Raw genomic sequence first — 27867 nt, 5'->3', positions numbered from 1 at the left:
ATAAGGTCTTTGCGAGTTACGTTTCGTATACTCAGTTGGATAGTAACTATGCCTTGCAGAAGGGAACGTGAACGATATACGCAGACCTCAGCATTTGAGAGAGGACGTGTAGTTGGGCGCAAAATGGCCAGCCGGAGTAATGGGTAAATCGCTCTACATTTGAATAGGAGCGATGTCACTATTCGATGATGATGGTAAGAATGGGTGAAGCATGGCCGAACACAAGAGTCAAGAAGGAAACGGTCGACCTAGAAAGGCGACAGGATGTGAAAACTGAGCAATCATCACAGACGCAGTCACGGCCACAGATTCATCAATATCATCGGTCCGGCGTGCAACTGGTGGCTTCAGAGACCACAAGGACCATTAACTTGCGGCTCAGAGAAAGGGGGCTGAGCTTACAGCGCCCCTTGTGCCGACTACCATTCACCTCCGTACGCCAACAAGCCCATTTGCAGTGATGTCGCGCAAATTCGGCCTGGAATCTCATGAGTGGAACAGAATTATCATCATTGAGGAGTCGCTCTTCGAACTGAGCCCGGATGATCAGTGAAGACGTATTTGTAGACGTCCTTGACAACTGTGGGATACCAACTTGACTGTCGCCCGTCATACCTCCCGACAATCGGGAGTGATCGTCTGGGGCGCCATTCGTTTTCATAGCAGGACCCCTTTGGTTGTCATCCACGTCACCCTTACAACACAGGGGTACGTTGACGATATTCTACGTCCAATTTTGTTGCCCTTTATGGCAAGCCTTCCTGGGTTTACATTTCAGTAAGACAATACCCACCCACACACGGCGAGAGTTTCTACAGCTTTTCTTCGTGCTTGCCAAACTCTGCCTTGGCCAACAAGGTCGCCAGATCTCTCCCCCATTGAGAACGTTTGGAGTGTTATGGGCAGGGTCTTCCAACCAGCTTGGGATTCTGACGCTCTAACGCGCCAATTGGACAAAATTTGGCACAATACTCCTCAGGAGGACATCTAACAACTCTATTAATGAATGCCAAGCCGAATAACTGCTTGCATAAGGGCCAGAGGTGGAGCAACGAGATATTGACTTGCTCAATTTGTGAAGCTCTTCTTCTTGAATAAATCATTCAATTTTTCTTAAACTGCAGTTAATTGTTTAAACACGGTAAAATGCGATCAGGGCCGATAAACTTCCATAGTAAGAAGAATAAATCTTTGCTCGAGCCACGTCCATGGAACACACTCTGTGGTCTGAAGGGGGCGTGGCACGTTCGCCGCGAGTGCCGTTGAGACCGTTTTCCGGGTACAGGCAGTCAGTGTAGAAGGACGAAGAGCCCAGGCCTGCGGGGCAACGAGCTGGCTGTTTGTTCTACCGTCCGTGTGCCTTCCAAGTTGGTCTGGTTAGGCATCTTCTGCACACGACGGACTTGCGCTGAATTAGATTAGATTAATACTAGTTCCATGGATCATGAATACGATATTTCGTAATGATCTGGAACGAGTCAAATTTTCCAATACATGACATAATTAAGTTAATTTAACAACATAATTAAGTTAATTTAACTATATAATTAAGTTAATATAACAATATTATGTTTTTTTAAATTTATATCTAAAAATTCCTCTATGGAGTAGAAGGAGTTGTCATTCAGAAATTCTTTTAATTTCTTCTTAAATACTTGTTGGTTATCTGTCAGACTTTTGATACTATTTGGTAAGTGACCAAAGACTTTAGTGCCAGTATAATTCACCCCTTTCTGTGCCAAAGTTAGATTTAATCTTGAATAGTGAAGATCATCCTTTCTCCTAGTATTGTAGTTATGCACACTGCTATTACTTTTGAATTGGATTTGGTTGTTAATAACAAATTTCATAAGAGAGTATATATGCTGAGAAGCTACTGTGAATATCCCTGGATCCTTAAATAAATGTCTGCAGGATGATCTTGGGTGGACTCCAGCTATTATTCTGATTACACGCTTATGTGCAATAAATACTTTACTCCTCAGTGATGAATTACCCCAGAATATGATGCCGTATGCAAGCAATGAGTGAAAATAGGCGTAGTAAGCTAATTTACTAAGATGTTTATCACCAAAATTTGCAATGACCCTTATTGCATAAGTAGCTGAATTCAAACGTTTCAGCAGATCATCAATGTGTTTCTTCCAATTTAATCTCTCATCAATGGACACACCTAAAAATTTTGATTATTCTACCTTAGCTATACGCTTCTGATTAAGGTCTATATTTATTAATGGTGTCATACCATTTACTGTACGGAACTGTATGTACTGTGTCTTATCAAAATTCAGTGAGAGTCCGTTTACAAGGGACCACTTACTAATTTTCTGAAAGACATTATTGACAATTTCATCAGTTAATTCTTGTTTGTCAGGTGTGATTACTATACTTGTATCATCAGCAAAGAGAACAACTTTGCCTTTTCATGAATATAGAATGGCAAGTCATAAATATATATTAAGAACAACAAAGGACCCAAGACCGACCCTTGTGGAACCCCATTCTTGATAGTTCCCCAGTTTGAGGAATGTGCTGATCTTTGCATATTATGAGAACTGCTTATTTCAACTTTCTGCACTCTTCCAGTTAGGTACGAATTAAACCATCCGTGCACTGTCCCACTCATGCCACAATACTTGAGCTTGTCTAGCAGATTTTCATGATTTACACAATCAAAAGCCTTTGAGAGATCACAAAAAATCCCAATGGGTGGTGTTCGGTTATTCAGATCATTCAAAATTTGATTGGTGAAAGCATATATGGCATTTTCTGTTGAAAAACCTTTCCGGAAATGGGAGTGGACACATTATTCCTTTGGCTGACCAGGTCTGGATATGAGGCGTGGCTTGTCGACATCTACATGTATCCTGACAGCTCCAAGTTTTCTACTGCTTGTCATTCCACAGTGACTTTGTATACTCAGTGAGCTACTTTTAGTTCGTTGCTTCGCTGCAGCATCCGTAAACGCTGACCTTACTACCAGCTGTGAGCACGATAATTTTGACTGGTTCACTTCCTGTGCTTGTTTTGGTCCTGCTGCTTCTAAATTGGACTAAGCCCAGTCTCCTGTATTTGTTGTTGCCTGGTGGTGGTTAAGTTCCTAAGGGACCAAACTGCTGAGATTTGTTGTTGCCTGGTGGTGGTTAAGTTCCTAAGGGACCAAACTGCTGAGGTCAGCGGTCGCCAGGATTACATACTACTTAATCTAAAACTAACTTACGCTTAGAACAACACACACACCCATGCCCGAGGGAGGACTCGAACCTCTGATGGGGGGCGCCGCGCGCAAGGTGCCTCAGACCACATGGCTACCCTGCGCGGCTTTACCTGTTCCTGTGTCTGACCAGCTGATTTGAGGAGCTTCCATTTGGCAACTGTCACAGCGTTATTACTTGATTGCGTATTTTAAATTATTAGGGTTTTGTAAATTTCTTGTATGTTAAGTTTCATTAACTGAGACGTCCAAAACATTTTTCCTAGTACCTTTTGTACTAAATCGCCAAGTCGCTTTCTTTAGTTATTTGGAGCCTACAAGCTCATGTGCCTCATCGGAGCAATTCTTGTCGCTTGTATTTTGGTGGGTTATACTTCCAATAAAAGTTTGTGTTGGCTTAGGTGAGGTTCATCAGCCAACCTTTCGTGTTTTTCTTCCATCTATGTTTACCGTCGTGCGCCCTTAAGTTTTTACGGTTTCCGTCTCGTGGCGTGATTTGAAGCTGAATCTTACTTGGCCGCTGAACTTCCGTACTATCAGGTGCAAGTGGGGGTGATTACCTTGGCCAATTGCCTTATTATCTTTTAGCGATTTTTCACAAACGTTTGTCTACACTGTTAGCGTGTAATATGACGACTTAAGTTTTTCTCTTTCTCCTTAAATATTGCTTTTCTGTTCATCAGGCTATCACTGTATGTTCGTGCCTTTGGGAGTGTTCCCACTGTTTGCTTCGGAAACAAGAAGTATGGTGAACAGTGTGTGCCCTGAGTAATATCGGGTTCATTCCCGAGACTACCAGGCCGACGTGTGGTGGTTTCATATTGAACAGCTTTGACTGTTTCCTTTTAATTAAATTTTAGGTGCACCTCCATTATTTGTTGTATTTTAGTAAAACAATTTCAATAAATGTTTGCGGTCTACGTATCTGAGGACTGTTTTCTCAGAACCTTTGAAGAGATTGTTTTTATAACTTCAATTGGTGAAATATTATCTCGCTTCCCTTATTAAAAAAAAAGCTGTAAATATTTCAACAATAGTAACCAGTGGCACAAAAGATTGGTATATTTTTGAAGAGAGAATAACATTTGTTGTACATCCGAGTTTTCACACTTCATGTTACCATGAATGACTTTTGGAGAGTTGAGAACAAGTATCTGAATTAACACCATAACCTTTCCTTATTTGATCTCACTGAAATATCTGGTAAATTGTTGATGGGTTATCAGTAATTGTTTTTAAGTAACTTTATTTGACAGTTTTGTCTTAATATATCAAGGTCCTGCCGGCCTAATTAATAAAGTTATTTAGCTGGTAAGTGTTAGTAAAAGTCTTCATACGAATGATGTTCAGCCCTTGTTTGGCCGTCTCCTTCTACTCCCAGGCAACTTTATGCCAGTAGTGCGTAACAAAGAACAACCGTGGTAAGATTCTGAGATCGCCTCCAATACAGCTGACAATGACAGGTAATCATTATAATCATTTGTTTGTGGCTATGGCTCTGAGCACTATGGGACTCAACATCTTAGGTCATAAGTCCCCTAGAACTTAGAACTACTTAAACCTAACTAACCTAAGGACATCACACACACCCATGCCCGAGGCAGGATTTGAACCTGCGACCGTAGCAGTCCCGCGGTTCCGGACTGCAGCGCCAGAACCGCTAGACCACCGCGGCCGGCCATTTGTTTGTCTGTACATGTAAATCACATCTACTGATTTCCGTCTTATTCAGACAATTCCTTCGTGGAGCGAAGTTTCTTTGTCTTAGAGTGTACGTCAGTGCTATAATGTCATTGCATCGCGTCAGGATTGTGAGAAATTCTAACTAAATACGACCCAGTGCGTTACCGAACCAGTGCTGTTACCTACTAGCTGAAGTACATTCCTTGAAGCCTATCTTCTACCGATAATATAGACGGACGATTCTTAGTTTGCAATTGTTAACTTGAATTGGCTCGTGCGTCTAATTAAAGGTATGCCAGTTTTTATTCATTCTGTGAGTACTGGGTTTTGACGATAATGAAACCAGGTGTACTCTGTGCCGTTAAACGTTATTTCAATACGTTTCAATGGTCATGGAAATATGGTCATAGAAATATCGTCACCCAATACGTATGTGACAGTCAACTCAAAACTAAGATGAATTTCTGTTGCTTTTGGCCGACCCGTGTGGATCTAACTAGCGAAGGAAACTGCAAAGAGCTTCTCCAGAAAGCTGTCGTCACTCAAAAGTACGAGTACAGTTGTGTTAACTCAACACCACTTCAAGAACCACTGGACATCTGCGGCCTCTAGTATTTCTAAGAGACAGACAATGAGGTAGCGTCTTATCGCATAGCAAAATAGATAAATCTGGAACTCTGGACCATCTTGTCTGCCGAGAAATTGCGCACACCAAAGAATCTACAATGTGAGAAAAGTTTTGTTTTCGTATACACCAATGAGGCAGTTAAGAATCTACACAAGAAATAAACGTGTTTCTACGATTATTCAACGTATGTTTCACTGACTTGAAATCAATGAAATATGATAGATACATACAGAACTCACCACACCAGATTGATATCAAACTACCTCGTCTGACAGACGATGTCATGTCCAAATTTCAATACATTTGTTTGTGATAGCTTTTTGGCGTCGTGAAAAGCTATTGGCAATGTCTAAACAAAGTAAAAATGAGAAATAAAAGTATTTTTGATTGATGATTGTATTTATTAACGATTGTGGACCTGGGTATTCTATTTGAGGAGGCTTACATTTAGAAGACCGCCAATGGGAGATTTTACATGCGACGTGATTTCTTTCCTCAATGCAAAACTGAAATGTGTGATGTGCCTGGAATTTGATTGACTTGGAACCATGTGGTTTTGTTCCAGAACTTAAGTCTCAATTGAATTAGGTCAGAATTTCATGTCAATCAAATGCTTTATTTTATTCCGTTAAATTTGAAATAACAATGATTTATTTACAGGTAGATTTAGATCGCAAGATCGATGTTCAAGTAAACAATCAAAACAAAAAAGCTATCTTTCCAGTGGTTTATTGCGACAGCCTGAAGGCCGCATTCGGATTATTACGAACATTTTTTTAAAGAAACAGTCTAACCGGTCCAGTCGTTCTCAAGTGATGCGTTCACCAACGAAGAGAATTTAATTTTTATTTATTTGAGACGATTTTGAGGATTAGCAGAAACTTTTTAGAGTGTCGAAGGTAGTGATCATGAAGCAGCGGAAGCTATCTTGGACAACGATTCTACTGGCCATTTATCTCCCTACAAAAGCGTTATGAACAAAATCTTAAAAGGGCCTCCTTCCTCTCCTGCACGCCTGCTCCCACCCCATTCCTTATACAACAAAACCTCGCCCACTACATGACATAATCTCCCTGACTGCTCTTCTCCCAATATGTATGTCTAAAAATGAAATACACTACTGGTCATTAAAATTGCTACCCCAAGAAGAAATGCAGATGATAAACGGGTATTCATTGCACAAATATATTATACTACAACTGACAAGTGATAACAATTTCACGCAGTTTGGGTGCATAGATCCTGAGAAATCAGTACCCAGAACAACCACATCTGGCGCTGATACGCCTGGGCATTGAGTCCAGCAGAGCTTGGATGACGTGTACAGGTACAGCTGCCCATGCGGCTTCAACACGATACCACAGTTCATCAAGAGTAGTGACTGGCGTATTGTGACAAGCCAGTTGCTCGGCCACCATTGACCAGACGTTTTCAGTTGGTGATAGATCTGGAGAATGTGCTGGCCAGGGCAGCAGTCGAACATTTTCTGTATCCAGAAAGGCCCGTACAGGACCTGCAACATGCGGTCGTGCATTATCCTGCTGAAATGTAGGGTATCGCAGGGATCGAATGAAGGGTAGAGCCACGGTTCGTAACACATCTGAAATGTAACGTCCGCTGTTCAAAGTGCTGTCAATGCGAACAAGAGGTGACCGAGACGTGTCACCAATGACACCCCATACCATCACGCCGGGTGATACGCCAGTATGGCGATGACGAATACACGCTTCTAATGTGCGTTCACCTCGATGTCGCCAAACACGGATGCGACTATCATGATGCTGTAAACAGAACCTGGATTCGTCCGAAAAAATGACGTTTTGCCATTCGTGCACCCAGGTTCGTCGTTGAGTACACCATCGCAGGCGTTCCTGTCTGTGATGCAGCGTCAAGGGTAATCGCAGCCAATGTCTCCGAGCTGATAGTCCATGCTGCTGCAAACGTCGTCGAACTATTCGTGCAGATGGTTGTTGTCTTGCAAACGTCCCCTACGAGACGTGGCTGCACGATCCGTTACAGGCATTCGGATAAGATGCCTGTCATCTCGATTGCTAGTGATACGAGGCCGTTGGATCTTACATTCAGAATAAAAACTTGAAAATTTACGATAGGGTGATGTTGAAACACGCGAAAGAAGCAGAGGCGGGTGAGTCGAGAATGGTATTTTCTCTGCCTACGTGGGCGGTGAGCGTCTGCCTGTGTACTGCCCAGTGCGCGCTCTTCTTTGCGGTACGTTAGTCTGGTGAAGAAATTTCGAAAATATTCAGAAAGGGACGAGAAGGCGCTAGCATTTCTTCTTGTCTCATGGACCAACAATAAGACTAGAACTTTTATTGCCGGCTAATATTTTGGCGCGAACTTCTCTGTGACTCGTCAGAAGACAGGAGGGAATTTGACATCAAGTTTTCTCTCTCTGATAGCTCAGTAAATAACCTTGAGCCCTGGTTTGCTGACGCTGTTTTCGGCGGTCTTCCTTTACGATGGGATGCCAGGATTAGGGAGACAAAAGCGTCCTCGAGAAATTCGGGGTCCGATGCTAGAGCAGTATAGGTAGGGTCTGATCCCAGATCTGTGAAGAATGGTAGTGTTCTCGATTCAGTGTTTCAACTAAACCGAGACTGGTACGGTGTGAAGTTTAGGAATGTCGCGAAAACGTGAGATGTTACTTAAAAATGCATTCATGATTCTCATTTTAGTTACCTGAGTTCTATCGCGATTAAGGCGTGGATTCCAACTGAATCTTGTAATGCCACATCTTGGTCACTACCTTGCCAGCTGCACGTATTAGTTCCTGTGCATGCCTGAGCAGCACCTCTCATTGTACCATGGGTAAAGCGAATATTTCTGGAATATCGTCCGAAGTTAATTCAGTCGCAATCTCTGGAGGTAACACCTATATGTTACCTAGTACCTTTTGGGCCAACCATGTGTGTATTTTTGTGTAATTGAGACAGATTAATGCTTCATGTCTTATTTGTTATTTTGAATGAAGACGTGCGCTATGTTTAGTTTTCCTCCATGCCAGTTGATTATTGTGAAATAAATGAATTCTTTTTATTATTATTTCTTTTTATTATTTCCGTAACCTCTGTGACTGATGCCATACTCATATATGAGGACGTGCTTCTTGTGACAGTTCCGTTGTGTAAATCTTTACTAAATTACACGCAGCATTTCAATTGGCTAACCCTACCAAGATAGTTGTCTTATGTATAGTCTCTCCCGTTGGCAGATACGTTTCAATAGGTGACCCTGCCCAGGATAGTTTCTCTCTGTATGACTGGCCAAGTATGAGTAAAAACGTTTCAATTAGCTTATCATACCAGGATTATTTAATCACCATTAACAGATACGTTTCAACAGAACGTTTTTTTAAGCTGCAATATTTAAAGAAATAGGGAAAGATAAGATCCGGAATTGACACTTTTCTGTCCATCTATAATTTAATTAAAAAGAAACTAATAAAAAATTAATATTATGTGCGATTTCATAGCAGAAGATGTTGTTTATTTAGCTCCACACACTTCACTGAAGTACCTTGAACTGTTCTGGAGGAACATGAATTTTGAGCTCACAGATGTTAAAAACCGCCTGGTGCGCATGCATTGTCTTCTTTTACGTCTAATGTCTAGTCAACATCCAGCCATCTGTCTTCTGTTTGTTGCAGTAACTTTCACACATCCTTTAGTATCATGCACTTGGCAGTTGTCACAATGGCGAAGACTCAAGACCATATTTTCCTCAGTAATAATTACTAATTTTTATAGTACCCAACACTTGGAAAGGTTTCCGCAGTCATTGAAGCACATAGATTTTCGTAGACAGTTCCAAAATCATTTTGTGTCTACGTATGTCAATACTTTTTTAGCAGCTCATGCGTTGGCAGATCTCTAAATATGGTCTTTTGCACCATGTACAGATATAGGAAGAATATCATTATGTGACAAAGACTCTCCTTTCACTTTTAGCCCGTTAAATTTGCACCATGATGTATTACCAATCTGATGGAGAACAGGACGTGGTAAATTTACAAAAACATATTATTCACGCATCTTCATGAACTGTACGTCAATTGGCCATATGTCTTCTCTTCATGAGATCTTTGGAGATATTCAAACAATAATTTTCAGTGAGAACTTAATTAATGGACCACCAAAAATAGTACACACAGTACAAAAATAGTACACACAAACATACTTATTTTCGCAAGCTGGGAAATAAACTTCTAAAGAATTAATACGTGCGGAAGAGGCAAGCATCGAAATACCGTTAATAAAAGTTTGTTAATAAAAGTTTGTCACAACGCTTTTGAATAGAAAACGAAAACCCCTAAATGAGGAGTGAGCGTTAAAACAAAGATAAAATATCAAATCTTAGCATAACATCAAAAGCGGTCATGGGTATTAGCACACAATATTAAATAAAACTCAAAATAAAATAACTAAAACTAATTTTTCAGGAAAATCTCAGAGAGACAAAATCACTTTAAAATTTCGATTTTTTTTCAATGACCATTACTTATTGGTAACAACTGGCCGCTCTTGTTGCAAGTCAGAAATATTTCACTTAGAATGAATCATTACAGAAGATTCTCAGCAGCTGATTTCACTGTATTAACAACATATTAGAAGATGGGGTCATACGAATCCAGAATCGAAAAATTATGAATCTGAGAGATGATGATGTTTGGTTTGTGGGGCGCTCAACAGCGCGGTTATCAGCGCCCGTACAATTTCCCAACCTTTGCGCAGTCCAATTTCGCCACTTTCCTCGATGATGATGAAATGATGAGGACAACACAAACACCCAGTCATCTCGAGGCAGGTGAAAATCCCTGACCCCGCCGGGAATCGAACCCGGGACCCCGTGCTCGGGAAGCGAGAACGCTACCGCGAGACCACAAGCGGCGGACAAATTATGAATCTGACGGAGCATAAGGAATAAAGTGACAAGGAAAATAATTTATATAGTGAAATCAAAAATGGTCGTTTTGGCCTCAGCTTTGCATGTTCTGTACACAGTTCGTGCTCTGTCTACTGCACGAAGCTTTGAATACTGGAAAATGAGGATTTCTCAGCAAGATTAGAGGAGAAGTCAGCGGTGTTAAAAGGTGCAAGTATAATCTCAAAAAATGAGGTCTTCAAAGGAAATCTATATTGTGTGCCAAAACAGCTCGTATAAATAGTTTTTCATGCATCCGTTAGTCAATGTTTTTATTGCCACAATGATTCTCAGTAAGTACCTCCGAAATGCCGAGCACCAGTTCCTAAAGATTTTTCAGTATTTGTTATATTAATTAGAGAAAACTTAATTTTCATCCTTCCTTTTTGTTTTTTTTGAACCTACGAAGTAATTTTAAAAACAATTACAAGGCGATATTTGTGTTACAATTGCACGAAAGTTTCAACATTATGTTAACATGAATCAATGAAATGTCCATGATACTTAATAAAAATGTAGACAAAGAAACTCGTGTCTCTCACCAGCCACAGCAAGCACCAGAAAGTAAAAGCGTAGCAATAGAACATATCGAACCTTTAGAGTCTTCCTTGTATCTGCCCTAACAAAATCCCGCTGTGTAGTTTATAACATACAGCAGGAAACCGGAAGCGGATGTATTCATCACTGGAACACCTGTCACTGCAAGGCACACACTGTCCAACGTGTGGTGTTACTGCGATGCGTATCCGTCGTGTATGGACAACAGAGTCAGGGTGCAATTTTCTTTTCACAGTTGTCAAAAAATCATGTATGAGTCCGTGTTTTGTGGATTTGTCATTGACAGCACAGAACAACCAAGGTCTGACTACGTGTTTAACTCGTTCTCTAAATCGTAATGTATATAGTGTTGTTTTTCCAAGATAAGTTGACAACGGTATATGTTTCATAAACATAAGCTTTCGTCGGATATACTAAATACTGTTGCTGTGAGGAAGAAGAAAAGATTTTATAAGGAGAATGGGCCCGAAAACATTTTAATGTCGTGTTACAATCCATTTTCTATAACTCTGGGTGACTGGAATTCTAGGGTAGGAAAAGGGAGAGAAGGAAACATAGTAGGTAAATAAGGACTGGGGGTAAGAAATGAAAGAGGAAGCCGTCTGGTAGAATTTTGCACAGAGCATAACTTAATCTTACTTAACACTTGGTTCAAGAATCATAAAAGAAGGTTGTATACATGGAAGAATCCCGGAGATACTAAAAGGTATCAGATAGATTATATAATGGTAAGACAGAGATTTAGGAACCAGGTTTTAAATTGTAAGACATTTCCAGGGGCAGATGTGGACTCTGCCCACAATCTATTGGTTATGAACTGTAGATTAAAACTGAAGAAACTGTAAAAAGGTGGGAATTTAAGGAGATGGGACCTGGATAAACTGACTAAACCAGAGGTTGTACAGAGTTTCAGGGAGAGCATAAGGGAACAATTGACAGCAATGGGGGAAAGAAATACAGTAGAAGAAGAATGGGTAGGTCTGAGGGATGAAGTAGTGAAGGCAGCAGAGGATCAAGTAGGTAAAAAGACGAGGGCTACTAGAAATACTTGGGTAACAGAATATTGAATTTAATTTATGAAAGGAGAAAGTATAAATATGCAGTAAATGAAGCAGGCAAAAAGGGATACAAACGTCTCAAAAATAAGATCGACAGGAAGTGCAAAATGGCTAATCAGGGATGGCTAGAGGACAAATGTAAGGATGTAGAGGCTTATCTCACTAGGGGGTAAGATAGATACTGCCTACAGGAAAATTAAAGAGACCTTTGGAGAAAAGAGAACCACTTGTATGAATATCAAGAGCTCAGATGAAAACCCAGTTCTAAGCAAAGAAGGGAAAGCAGAAAGGTGGTTCAAATGGTTCAAATGGCGCTGAGCACTATGGGACTTAACATCTGTGGTCATCAGTCCCCTAGAACTCAGAACTACTTAAACCTAACTAACCTAAGGACATCACACACATCCTTGCCCGAGGCAGGATTCGAACCTGCGACCGTAGCAGTCGCGCGGTTCCGGACTGAGCACCTAGAACCGCTAGACCACCGCGGCCGGCGCAGAAAGGTGGAAGGAGTATATAGAGGGTCTATACAAGGGCGATGTACTTGAGGACAATATTATGGAAATGGAAGAGAATGTAGATGAAAATGAAATGGGAGATATTATACTGCGTGAAGAGTTTGACAGAGCACTGAAAGACCTAAGTCGAAACAAGGCCCGGGAGTAGACAACATTCCATTAGAACTACTGACGGCCTTGGGAGAGCCAGTCCTGACAAAACTTTACCATCTGGTGAGCAAGATGTATGAGACAGGCGAAATACCCTTATACTTCAAGAAGAATATAATAATTCCAATCCTAAAGAAAGCAGGTTTTGACAGACGTGAAAATTAAGTCACGGATGCAAAATACTAACGCGACTTCTTTACAGACGAATGGAAAAGCTGGTAGAAGCCGACTTCGGGGAATATCAATTTGGATTCCGTAGAAATACTGGAACACGTGAGGCAATACTGACCTTGGGACTTATCTTAGAAGAAAGATTAAGGAAAGGCAAACCTACGTTTCTAGCATTTGTAGACTTAGAGAAAGCTTTTGACAATGTTGATTGGAATACTCTCTTTCAAATTCTAAAGATGGCAAGGGTAAAATACATGGAGCGAAAGGCTATTTACAATTTGTACAGAAACCAGATGGCAGTTATAAGAGTCGAGGGAGATGAAAGGGAAGCATTGGTTGGGAAGGGAGTGAGACAGGGTTGTAGCCTGTCCCCGATGTTATTCAATCTTTATATTGAGCAAGCAGTAAAGGAAACAAAAGAAAAATTCGGAGTAGGTATTAAAATCCATGGAGAAGAAATAAAAACTTTAAGGTTCGCCGATGACATTGTAATTCTGTCAGAGACAGCAAAGGACTTGGAAGAGCAGTTGAACGGAAAGGAGGATATAAGATGAACATCAACAAAAGCAAAACGAGGATAATGGAATTTAGTCCATTTAAGTCGGGCGATGCTGAGGGAATTAGATTAGGAAATGAGACACTTAAAGTAGTAAAGGAGTTTTGCTATTTGGGGAGCAAAATAACTGATGATGGTCGAAGTAGAGAGGATATAAAATGTAGACTGGCAATGGCAAGGAAAGCGTTTCTCAAGAAGAGAAATTTGTTAACATCGAGTATAGATTTAAGTGTCAGGAAGTCGTTTTTGAAAGTATTCGTATGGAATGTAGCCATGTATGGAAGTGAAACATGGACGATAAATAGTTTGGACAGGAAGAGAATAGAAGCTTTCGAAATGTGGTGCTACAGAAGAATGCTCAAGATTAGATGGGTAGATCACGTAACTAATGAGGAGGTCCTGAATAGAATTGGGGAGAAGAGGCGTTTGTGGCACAACTTGACGAGAAGAATGGACGGTTGGTAGGACATGTTCTGAGGCATCAAGGGATCACAAATTTAGCATTGGAGGGCAGCGTGGAGGGTAAAAATCGTAGAGGGAGATCAAGAGATGAATACACTAAGCGGATTCAGAAGGATGTAGATTGCAGTAGCTACTGGGAGATGAAGATACTTGCACAGGATTGAAGACCATAACAACAACAACATAACTCTTCACAGTATCATAGCACGTACAGCAACAGAACGTATCAGCATACCACATGAGGATCTTTATTGCTTGCAATGTTGACCTTCCTTAGCACTGATACGTGCTACTTGCCGTCCTATTGAATCCAGCGTTCGTAAAGTTCTGTGTATGATTAGGCAACCTTCAACAGCACAGCACAATGACACTCTACATCTCTCTACATGCACATATAAAAGATAAATGCCTGCTGGTTTTTAGCGCGAAGGAAGGATGTGCTGCGGAACTGGTCCACTTCTTCCTAAGCATCTGTCTTGGAATCTGAAGGACTAAAACTTAACTAGACATAACCACGACAACATTTTGTACATTTCGTCTAAAAAAAGAGTTTGGTGTATTATGCTGGCAAGTTCTGTTCCTGCATGTTTCCCATGATTATTGCGGAGGTTCCCGAACTTTCGGAGACCATTACCCTTGAGTGCAGTGATATGTCAGCTTTACCCCTCCCCAGTTTTCCTCTCATCATCAACATTAACGCATAAATAAAATTTAAAAAGCAAAATAATTTTCTTTGAATCCTTTCACTTTAAAATTAACCAAAGATAAATGATTTTTAGTATTTGTAAGTGTTTTATCGTGTCACGAACTAATGAATCAATGAGACAATTGGTACTATTTATTTCTAACAATTTCTTTTTATGTAGAATGATGAGGCAGTTTTCTGTACATCACGACTGTTACCGACAACTGCTTCGCAGAAAAGAACGGCAACTTCCACAGTGAGGATAGACACTTGCTACAAAACATGCTTCCTCTGCTATACTCCTCTCCCTATGGGCACTCGCTTCACTCACACCCTACACCCGCATCTAAAATGAATCAAGTTAGAAGGTGCGATACTTTATTTACACATACTCTTTGTAAATCACTTGACAGCTGGACTTCTTACCACTGAAATGGTAGAAATTGAAACACTTCAAGATGCTTGTGCTTTGTGTGTTAGCACTGCCTCTAACAAACTGGTAGTAGTAATAGTAGTAGTAGTAATAACGATAGCAATAATAATAATAATAATAATAATAATAATAATAAACCCCGTGGAGGCGCGGGAAAAGAATAGGCCTCCAGTATGTTCTGCCAGTCGTAAAAGGCGACGAAAAGAACAAACCACCAATAGGGCTAACCCCCCTTTTAGTGTGATTAGTTGGTTCAGGACAGAACTAAAGAAGCCTCGGACAAGCGCCGTCATGGTCAGGGACGATGCTTGAACCCTATGCCCGCCCACAATGGTAACGACACTGCTAGCCAACTGGAAAATGATTTAAATCCAAATAGAGGTGTTTTGCAGGATATGCTTCCAGCAACCACCCTAAAAGGAAATCAAAGACAGAGGATGAGATGGTCAGATGAAGTTAATCGACATCTCATGTTCTGTTATTACCAAGCAACAAACCTAGGAACCAACACAACTGGATACAGATCACAAGTATACACAACATTTATTACCAGATACCCAGAATTAAAATTTTTAACAGAACAACGACTTGCTAATCAGATCCGTGTAATAATCAAAAATAACAGGATACCCCAGTCAGAATTAGAAAACATCAAACAACAAGTACAACAAATACCGGAACAAAATAATGTGCAATCAGAAGAAGAAGAAAATACAGTAATGGACTCAAACATCCCAGAGCAAACAAACAAAGAACAACACGCATCAATTAAACAATCAGAGGAAAACGAAATCTTAAGACAGCCACCAGAACAAGCACAAATAGAACACGAAGTGACACACATGTTAGATATAGAAGAAAAATGTCAGCTGACATATATAGAATACAAAGACACAAATACAGACATTAGACCATTTTTGCATAGACCGCCAAATAACCCACAAGTCGAGACAACAATAAAAACTATCAACACAATCATACACAACAAAATAAATGAAAACACAACTGTGGAAGAGTTACAACTACTTGTTTATATAGGAGCACTCACTGCACTAAATATACACACTAGGCAGAGATCAGAACCAACCAACACACAGAAGAAACCCACAAAACCAGCATGGCAACACAGGCTACAGATCAGAATAGAAAAACTGAGAACAGACATCGGACAGCTAACACAATTTATAATAAATGAAATGTCAGAAAAAAAACGTAAAAGGTTAGGTAAAATCTCACAACAAGAAGCGATAGAGCAATTAGATGAAAAGAAGTAGAAATTACAAGCATTTGCCAAACGACTTAGAAGATACAAAAAAAGTGAAAATAGAAAGAAACAAAACCAAACATTCAAATCAAACCAGAAGAAATTTTACCAGACAATAGATAACACACACATTAAAATAGACAATACACCAAACACAACAGATATGGAACACTTCTGGAGCAACATATGGTCAAACCCGGTACAACATAACAAGCATGCACGGTGGATACAAGCAGAAACAGACACATACAAGATGATACCACAAATGCCTGAAGTGATAATTTTGCAACATGAAGTCACCCAAACAATTAATTCTACTCACAATTGGAAAGCCACTGGAAAAGATAAAATAGCAAATTTCTGGCTAAAGAAGTTCACCTCAACACATTCACATCTAACTAAATTATTTAACAGTTACATTGCAGACCCATACACATTCCCTGATACACTTACACATGGAATAACTTGTCTGAAACCTAAAGATCAAGCAGACACAGCAAACCCAGCTAAATATCGCCCCATAACATGCCTACCAACAATCTACAAAATATTAACTTCAGTCATTACACAGAAATTAATGACACATACAGCACAGAACAAAATTATAAATGAAGAACAAAAAGGCTGTTGCAAAGGAGCACAAGGATGTATAGAGCAACTGATAATAGATACAGAGGTGACATATCAAGCTAAAACTAAACAAAGGTCGCTACACTATGCATACATTGATTACCAAAAAGCTTTTGATAGTGTAGCCCACTCATGGTTACTGCAAATATTGGAAATATACAAAGTAGATCCTAAATTGATACAGTTCCTAAACATAGTAATGAAAAATTGGAAAACCACACTTAATATCCAAACAAATTCAAATAATATCACATCACAGCCAATACAGATCAAGTGTGGAAAATACCAAGGAGACTCATTAAGACCTTTCTGGTTCTGCCTTGCTCTGAACCCACTATCCAACATGCTAAATAATACAAATTATGGATACAATATTACTGGAACATACCTACACAAAATCACACATTTGCTATACATGGATGATCTAAAACTACAGGCAGCAACAAATCAACAACTCAACCAATTACTAAAGATAACAGAAGTATTCAGCAATGATATAAATATGGCTTTTGGAACAGACAAATGTAAGAAAAATAGCATAGTCAAGGGAAAACACACTAAACAAGAAGATTTCATACTGGATAACCACAGCGACTGCATAGAAGCGATGGAAAAAACAGATTCCTACAAATATCTAAGATACAGACAAAAAATAGGAATAGATAATACAAATATTAAAGAAGAACTAAAAGAAAAATATAGACAAAGACTAACAAAAATACTGAAAACAGAATTGACAGCAAGAAACAAGACAAAAGCTATAAATACTTATGCTATACCAATATTGACCTACTCATTTGGAGTATTGAAATGGAGTAACACAGACCTAGAAGCACTCAATACACTTACACGATCACAATGCCACAAATATAGAATACATCACATACATTCAGCAACAGAAAGATTCACATTAAGCAGAAAGGGAGGAGGAAGGGGATTCATCGACATAAAAGACCTACATTATGGACAGGTCGACAATTTAAGAAAATTCTTTCTAGAACGAGCAGAAACTAGCAAAATACACAAAGCAGTCACTCATATAAATACAACGGCTACACCACTGCAATTTCATATCCACTTCTACAACCCTTTAGATCACATAACATCAACAGATATGAAGAAAGTAAATTGGAAAAAGAAAACACTACATGGCAAGCACCCGTATCATCTAACACAGCCACACATCGATCAAGACGCATCCAACACATGGCTAAGAAAAGGCAATATATACAGTGAGACGGAAGGATTCATGATTGCAATACAGGATCGTACAATAAACACCAGATATTACAGCAAGCATATTATTAAAGATCCCAATACGACAACAGATAAATGCAGACTTTGCAAACAACAAATAGAAACAGTAGATCACATTACAAGCAGATGTACAATACTAGCAAATACAGAATACCCCAGAAGCCATGACAATGTGGCAAAAATAATACATCAACAGCTTGCCTTACAACATAAAATTATAAAACAACATGTTCCCACATACAAGTATGCACCACAATTTGTACTGGAGAATGATGAATACAAATTATACTGGAACAGAACCATTATAACAGATAAAACAACATTACATAACAAATCTGACATCATACTCACCAATAAAAAGAAGAAATTAACACAACTAATCGAAATATCCATACCCAATACAACAACTATACAAAAGAAAACAGGAGAAAAAATTGAAAAATGCATCCAACTGGCTGAGGAAGTCAAGGGCATGTGGCATCAGGATAAAGTTGACATTATACCAATTATACTATCAACTACAGGAGTCATACCACACAACATCCACCAGTACATCAATGCAATACAGCTACATTCAAACTTATATATACAACTATAGAAATCCGTAATTATTGATACATGTTCAATTACCCGAAAGTTCCTAAATGCAATATAACATAAACCGTACAGTTAAAAAGAAGTCACGCTTGATCAAGGTCCGCGTCACATTCCATTTTTGAGCAGACATAACGTCTGAGAAAAGAAAGAAATAATAATAATACAGTATAGGGCTACAGCAGTGCAATAGCCATTACAACATTACTGTTGTGTTGGGCTGTCAATTATTTCGTTTGTTGCTGGGGAATAAATCATGATTCAATTTCTAGTCTAATTCTGGGACTGCCTGCTACTCGGAGAAGGCATTTTCAGGAGATATTTAAGCATCCGGAGAAACAAAAATGGCGTTCTACGGATCGGATCGTGGAATGGCAGATCCTTTAATCGGGCAGGTAGGTTAGAAATTTTAAAATCGGAAATGGAATAGTTAAAGTCAGATTTAGTCGGAATCAGTGAAGTTCGGTGACAGGAGGAACAAAACTTCTGGTGAGGTAGATACAGGGTTATAAATACAAAATCAAATAGGTGCAATGAAGGAGTAGTTTTAATAATGAATAAAAAAATAGGAGTGCGGGTAAGCTACTACGGACAGCATAGTGAACGCATTATTGTTGCCAACATTGATACGAAACACACGCCTACCACCGTAGTACAAGTTTAGATGCCTACTAGCTACGCAGATGACGAAGAGATTGAAGAAATGAATGATGAGATAAGAGAAATGATTTAGATAGTGAAGGGAGACGAAAATTTAATAGTCATGGGGGACTGGAATTCGACAGTAGGGAAAGGAAGAGAAGGAAAAGTAGTAGGCGAATATGGAACGGGGGTAAGGAATGAAAGAGGAAGCCGCCTGGTAGAATTTTGCACATAGCTAAGTTAATCATAGCTGAAAATTTGTTCATGAATCATTAAGAATATTGTATACGTGGAAGAGGCCTGGAGACACTGGAAGGTTTCAGATAGATTATATAATGGTAAGACAGAGATTTAGGAACCAGGTTTGTTGGCAGATGACGCTGTCGATTCTCGACTAATAAAGTCATAAGAAGATCAAAACAAATTGCAAAACGATTTAGAAGAGATATCTGAATGGTGAGAAAATTGGCAGTTGACCCTAAATAACGAAAAATGTGAGGTCGTCCACATGAGTGCTAAAAGGAATTCGTTAAACTTCGGTTACACGATAAATCAGTCAAATCTAAAGGCTGTAAATTCAATTACGAGGGTAATCGCAAAAGTAAGGTCTCCTTTTTTTTTATAAGCACATAGACCTGTTTATTTCTACAATGGTTTACATCAGTTTACAGCTTGAACATTTAGCTATTTTTGACATAATCACCATTCCTGTCGATGCATTTTTGTAGACGTTGTGGCAGTTTTTGTATGCCCTTGTCATACCAGCTCGCCGCCATGCTGCTCAGAAAGTTATGAACCTCTTCTTCCACCTCGTCGTCGGAGATGTATCGCTTTCCGGCCAAATGTTCTTTTAACCTAGGGAACAGGTGATAGTCACTGGGCGCCAAGTCAGGGCTATAGGATGGGTGGGTGATTATGTTCCACTGAAACTGTTGCAGGAGAGCAACGGTTTGCCGAGCGATGTGTGCGCGAGCTTTGTCATGGAGAATGTGTACGCCCTTGCTCAACATTCCTCTTCTCCAGTTCTGAATTGCTCTTTTGAGTTTTTTCAGAGTCTCACAGTACCTGTCAACGTTAATTGTGGTCCCAGCGATTCAGCTCCGACGGCGAGGTGAAAGAAGAGGTTCATAACTTTATGAACAGCAAGGCGGCGAGCTGGTATGACATGGGCATTCAAAAACTGCACAGCGTCTACAAAAATGCGTAGGCAGAAATGGTGATTATGTCGAAAAATAGCTAAATGTTCAAGCTGTAAACTGACGTAAATCATTGTAGAAATAAACAGATCTATGTACTTATAAAAAAATGGGAGGCCTTACGTTTGGGATTACCCTCGTAAATACCTAGGAATTATAATCACGGACAATTTAAATTGGAAGGAACACATAGAAAATGTTGTGGGGAAGGCTAAGCAAAGACTCCGTTTTATTGGCAAGACACTAGAAAATATAACAGATCTACTAAGGAAGACTGCCTACACTACGCTTGTCCGTCCTCTTTTAGAATACTGCTGCGCGGTGTGGGAACCTTACCAGATAGGACTGACGGAGTACATCGAAAAAATTCAAAGAAGGGCAGCACGTTTTGTATGGGAGAGAGTGTCACTGAAATGGTACAGGATTTGGGCTGGATATCATTTAAAGAAAGGTATTTTTCGTTGCGACGGATTCTTCTCACGATATTCTAATCACCAACGTTCTCCTCCGAATGCGAAAATATTTTTTGTCACCGACTTACATAGGGAGAAACGATACGACGATAAAATAAGGGAAACCAGAGCTCGTACCGAAATATATAGGTGTTAGTTCTTTCCACGCGCGATACGAGATCGGAATAATAGAGAATTGTGAAGGTGGTTCGATGATCCCTCTGTCAGGCACTTAAATGTGATTTGCACAGTATCCATGTAGACGTGGGCTTTAAATTGTAAGACATTTCCAGGGGCAGATGTGGACTCTGACCACAATCTATTGGTTATGAACTGTAGATTAAAACTGAAGAAACTGTAAAAAGGTGGGAATTTAAGGAGACGGGACCTGGATAAACTGAAAGAACCAGAGGTTGTAGAGAGTTTCAGAGAGAGCATTAGGGAACGATTGACAAGAATGGGGGAAGGAAATACGGTAGAAGAAGAATGGGTAGCTTTGAGAGATGAAATAGTGAAGGCAGCAGAGGATCAAGTAGGCAAAAAGACGAGGGCTAGTAGAAATCCTTGGGTAACACATGAGACATTGAATTTAATCGATGAAAGGAGAAAATATAAAAATGCAGTCAATGAGATCGACAGAAAGTGCAAAATGGCTAAGCAAGGATGGCTAGAGGATAAATGTAAGCATGTAGAGGCATGTATCACTAGCGATAAGATAGATACTGCCTACAGGAGAATTAAAGAGACCTTTGGAGAAAAGAATTTATGAATATCAAGAGCTAAGACAGAAAATCAGTCCTAAGCAAAGAAGGGAAAACATAAGGGTGGAACGAGTATATAGAGGGTATAAAGGAACTTAACAACTTTTTTCTTATTGGTAAAGGTATACATAATTATTCGACTCTCACACCAAAGATCCACTTGAAAAGTATTTAACACTGTCTGACAAAAGAAGCTTTACGTTCTTCGTTTATCAGCTTTAGTATTAGTTACCTTTCGTTGTTTTCATGTCCTGGTGATAAAACTTGTCTTTGAACACTTGCTTTCTCAGAACTTTTCATAGATACCTTCCCTCTATCTTGTTCGAATCAGTTTGTAGAGGCTCCTATGCCCCAGCACGAAGGACATCTTGTGAATGAATGAAGCATTGTGATTGGATCTTACTGAATTTACCCTCCAAATTACTGATGCTTCCCATGTGGAAACACAGTCTGCATTTTTTTCTGCAGATGAGACTTTCAGCGGCAAAAAACTATTTTGTACAGATCGCCATATTGCACTGACAGTTAAACCCCACAAAAATAGTCTACAGATGGCCAAATACATCCATATACTCACTGTGCCACTGTGCAGCGCCAACAGAGGAATCTGCTCCTGTAAATGCAGTCCATAACAGCAGCTGCGGAAGCGAATGTCAGTCAGAGAGAGGCCACTCGGCCGTGGACGACCCCTGCACCCCAGAAACTTGAAAGATAGCAGTTTGAATGCTATCAATACTCCCAATGCAAACACTCATTGTATTGAATCTTCTCAAATTTCCGCAGAGTATACGTGTGACACACGTGGTCCCGAAAGCAACTGGTTATTAGTTCACCATTTGCCCACCCAGGGGGAGCCGCAAGCTAAATTGTCATAAGCCGGGAGATTTCTTGCGCTCCTGAACTGGTGTACAAAGGATGGGCAAGCCCCATTTCGGAACACAGGCGTCCGCTGAGATGCTGTTTCTGGCCCTGACCTGCTTGCTTGCTGTTACACTTTCTACAGCCATCTCCAGACTCACAGGAATATTGGGAACCACACACATATTTATCAGTGTAACTACAATTGAATATTAGGAATCCTGTGCAGTCTGACACCGAGCAATGTACTGGATATGTCTCCACTTTATAACCATGGTTCTGGAATGAATTCAGTATCCACAGTGCACATAATTTTCCACATAAAAAAGGACTATCGATGTGCTGAATATATACCTCCCTCACGATAGGACATGCAGTAGATACCACCAGACACTCGCACATACACCGCAAAGGCTGGATCGGTTCCCCACGGCAAAAAGGCGTCACTGTTTCTCGCTGTGACTTACCTGCTTGCTTGCTTGCTTTCCACACTCAGTCTCCAGACTCTGAGAATACGAGAACACAAGTATTTTCACATGGTTTGCCAGAATGCTACCGATCGTCTGCACAACATAATTCCAAAGATATAGACTGGAAATAATTTCAAACCCGAAACTTAAGCGAAGTGGAGTGTGCTGTAAACCATTGAGTAACTAGAAACTTATCCCGCCTGCGAAGATCTTTATGTGAAAACTCGAAAAAAATAGAGGAAACCGATATTTCTACTCGAAAATACTGATGTTGGTGATGCAACAGATTCCAAGTTATCCCTATAATTTACAAAGTCAACTAAGGTGTTTCCCATGTCTAGAGAACTGGCAGTCATGTCTTCCACCCGTCTTTCACTTGCTAGATGCATACACCACAGTCGATGTTCTCTCAACTAAATAAAGGCGTGAATTGTATAGCAGCAGACAACTACACAATTGACGTGGAAGGGAATAATGTCCCAGCACAAACACACTTCCATATTGAATCTTCTCAAATTTCCATGCGATCATGAAAGCTATCCATCTCATACTAATTGTTAGTTCGCTATTTGGCCATCTAGAGGACGACACAGTGAAGTCAGCTACATTCCTGCACCCCAACAGGCCTCTCCATTCAGACAGCCCCTAGCGTTAGCTAGAAAAGTGAATAATTCCCGCCACAGGCCACTGGGACAGACAAACTGAACCCAGAAAACCGGCCACATTTATATTTTATCACCGTACTTACAGTTACATATTAGGATCGCGGTCTCAATTGGACGACATTCGAAAATGAGCAAAGTATCAGAAATACACCCTGCTGACAGCTGTGGCTCTGGAAATAGAAATATCTGTACCATTCTTATGACTTGCCATACTTTCCCCTTTGCTATCACAGTATCCATAACTTCCTTACGACTGGACATAATCATTCCCTTTGCCCATGTTGGAACCCACACACATACCTTATAAGCCTGATGCTCAGGACAAACCTATCACGCATCCCCTACTACTAAGTATAATACTCCACCAATAACTGATTGCTGGCGATACGAAATAATACTGACCAAAAATCAGCGATGGGTGGACATGTCTCATAAGTTTTTGTTGCGAGTGGTACCACTGTTTCTTAGAAAGAGAGACGTAATCGTCTTACAAACCACCAGATGTTAAAAAAATTACTATCACAAGCAGTCTTGGTTCTACAGGTGCACACAAGTATTCATGTTAAAACCTATACTCACTTTATAAATCGAGGTATGGCATTACCTCAGAATGAAGTGGTTTTTCCACACAAATACCGCGACACTGAATATAGATGGTGATCGCCGGAGTGTATATTATCAGACCAACAGTGCTGTTACATGTCGCCTACTGTGCAACCTCGTAATAAAATTACCGAATTTAGAAAGTGATTCGGCTAAGGAACATGGTTTGGAACCAGTATTTGCAAGTCCATTATGCCGCCACTAGATAAATCTCCAGTATTTGTAATGCATTCTGTCTCAATGCCATGTCACAGGTTCAGTCATATATCACCTGGGCTACAGTAGATTGTTGATTGAGAAGGATCACAAACAGTAGACGGTGTACTGACTGAGGTCGTAAGAAATGTACCCTAACTTTTCAGATCTCTAGTGCCACACTTTTGGTAGAAATGATGTCTGTGATTTGGAATCAAGTCTTTCCATTCAACCACGTACTTGCGTTGTATCTGATGTAGAAGTCCTTTAATGATTACAGACACTAGTGAATTATATTTCAGGCACTCTCATATCTCGAAGCCAGTGACCTTTTTCGAACCTATCTGCTACAATAAAAAAATAGATAGTCCCTATGCCTCTTGCAACTGCCGCCATTTCTGCAGCTTTGTGCATGTGATCGTTCCAATTTAAGTCGGAACTGAGTAGAAGTCAGAGAAATCTATATCTACCACCTTCTACAATCCATGTAGAAACAGGCTAAGCCGCGTTAGTGTGACATGACTGTGTTTTGACCATTTGATGGAAACGGGAACATGTTGTCATTGCTCTGCCAACTGTGCACAATGTGTAAGGTCAGCGGCAGACGAAGCCTGCTCTTGCAACACTAGGTAGTATAAAAGACAGTACGGGAACTGGGAGAAGGACGAGGATTTTGTTACTGCATTGTGGTGCTTCTCCAAACTACATACAGATACTGCAGTCCGAAGCAGATTTGTGTCCCTCAGAGTCCATTCACGCTGATCACCCCAACATTCTATCTTCGTTATTCTGTAGCATCCAACAGAGAAAATTATGAACTATGAAAGCTGCACTAACTTCACCAGATAGAGAACTCGATTAGATTTTTACTGCATCTCTCCTCCCATATATCGAAAACAAATATAGTATGGGTGCCTGCACCAAACGCATGTGGCGATCCTATTAAATATACAGGTATTGATCCATTGCACAGACCAGTTTACAGTTTCATCACCTGTACTGCAGGAGGATGACCATATCCCACATACTATACTGTAAGTCGCAAGAGACACTCCCTGTGACCCTGTGTCTTTGTTTAAAAAATTGCTTTTTTTCTACTGTAACATGCTTTTTATACTGTCGTATATTTTGTTTATCTGCCACAACTTTGAGGTTTGTGTCAGGTTCTAAACTAACATTACCACATTCTGATCCATTGCCTCTCGCAGAAAACTAGACATCGCATGGTGTAAATCATGTTGTGGTTGCTGGTATCATAACATACCACACATACTGGATGATTTTAAATAAAAAACGGTTACAACAAAAGTAAACTGGAATAGTTTGGCGGCATTGTGGAGCGTTTACGAAAATGCAGTCCAAAGGTGAATGTAGAGACATTTAAACTCATCTGTCACTGTGACAGAATAGCTGATGACTCTGCATTCTGTTTCGACTGATTCCTCATATTGCAGTCATGTAAGTGGTCTCGTGAATGAATGTCACCATAGCTTTATAAGTTATTCCCTCATCACCGCAGTGCTTGGAAGGTACTCCATTTCTGTTCTCGACTTTAATTAGTACATCATCGTTTGAACCACAATTTATGGGAACATGAGATTAATTTCCTTGAAATGTCTAAGCAATTAACTAATAAATAACACACATCTAGGTCCTAAGGAGAGGTAAGTGATTTCAAATGGCTCTGAGCACTATGCGACTTAACTTCTAAGGTCATCAGTCGCCTAGAACTTAGAACTAATTCAACCTAACTAACCTAAGGACATCATACACATCCATGCCCGAGGCAGGATTCGAACCTGTGACTGTAGCGGTCGCCCGGTTCCAGACTGTAGCGCCTAGAACCGCACGGCCACTCCGGCCGGCTAAGTGATTTCGATAGCACACGTTATTCATATTTCAGAAGAGAAATGTTAATTGGATTCCACATTACTTTGAAACCCTGGAACTAGCACAAAGATAGATGGCTATAAGCAAGCATATACAAAGAAATTACAAAGTAAATTAATTAAGTTAAATCTTCATTGTCAACACTTGCCAATATCGTAAAGGCAACTGCTAATTGTTATGGATATTAAATGAGCTCCAAATTCGAGTGAACAGGAACTGTGACAATTTATTGTTTCAGAGAAGCTATCAACAGAAACTGAAATTCGCTTTTCAAATTATTATCTCATTGTGCCATCCCATCTGTTTACCAGTGTGCTGTCAAACAAGGATATGTGACCACTGTGTTGCACATGCACTGTTTGCTACAAACAACAGAAAACTTACCATGGGCATATTTTTAGATTTGTCAAAGATATTTGACACCACAAATCATGATAAATTGCTATGCAAGCTAGAAAATCTAGGCACTGGAGGAAGAGCTAACAACTGGCTCAGCTCTTATCTTAAGAACAGGGAACGATATGTGGAAATACATCAGGTTGGTTGGTTGGTTGGTTTGGGGAAGGAGACCAGACAGCGTGGTCATCGGTCTCATCGGATTAGGGAAGGAGGGGGAAGGAAGTCGGCCGTGCCCTTTCAGAGGAACCATCCCAGCATTTGCCTGGAGTGATTTAGGGAAATCACGGAAAACCTAAATCAGGATGGCCGGACGCGGGATTGAACCGTCGTCCTTCCGAATGCGAGTCCAGTGTCTAACCACTGTGCCACCTCGCTTGGTAATACATCAGGAAAGGGATAATGTCATTAGGAAATATAATTCCAAACTACTGACTGTTAAATATGGTACGCCACAATGTTCAATAATGGGACCTGTTCTGTTCTTACTCTATGTAAATGACCTTAACATAAGCAATGCCAGCAGCAAAATATCTCAATTTGTTGATGATACAAACGTTTTAATTACAGGAAACTCAGAAGAAACACTTGTCAAAAACATAAGAGAAGCCACTGACAGGCTAACATGTTACTTTGGTAAAAATGACTTAATAATAAACACTGGAAAAACTGTAGCTTTGGATATAAACATAGCACAAACAAAAAATTGATATCACCCAATCTAGAACTATATGGAGACACAATTACAAAAACAGCATGTACCAAATTTCTCAGACTTCATCCACAACAAAACTTGAAATGGAAAGCACATATTGAGCAAATGAACAAAAAATTAAGTACTTCTTGTTTTGTGTTGTGTACATTAAAAACTGTACCCGTTACAACACTCTTCAGTATGTATCTTATGCAGTTGTACAATCTCACCTCTGGTATGGGA

General features: G+C 40.0%; 1 protein-coding gene across 1 annotated transcript in view; it reads right to left on the bottom strand.

The window, feature by feature from the left end:
- LOC126170328 (uncharacterized) overlaps window positions 1-11079 on the bottom strand; it is a 117638-nt gene extending 106559 nt beyond the window's left edge. The window contains exon 1 of the mRNA XM_049920714.1: window positions 11009-11079. Coding sequence (XP_049776671.1) covers window positions 11009-11053 — 45 coding nt within the window. The 5' untranslated portion in view covers window positions 11054-11079. The remainder of the gene's footprint in view (window positions 1-11008) is intronic.
- Between the last annotated feature and the right edge of the window lie 16788 nt (window positions 11080-27867).

This window comes from Schistocerca cancellata, chromosome 1 (genome assembly GCF_023864275.1).
Source record: "Schistocerca cancellata isolate TAMUIC-IGC-003103 chromosome 1, iqSchCanc2.1, whole genome shotgun sequence".
In the NCBI taxonomy this organism is placed as follows: Eukaryota; Metazoa; Arthropoda; class Insecta; order Orthoptera; family Acrididae; genus Schistocerca; species Schistocerca cancellata.
The sequence above is the reverse complement of the archived record's forward strand: the minus strand, read 5'-3'. Positions and strand labels throughout refer to the sequence as shown.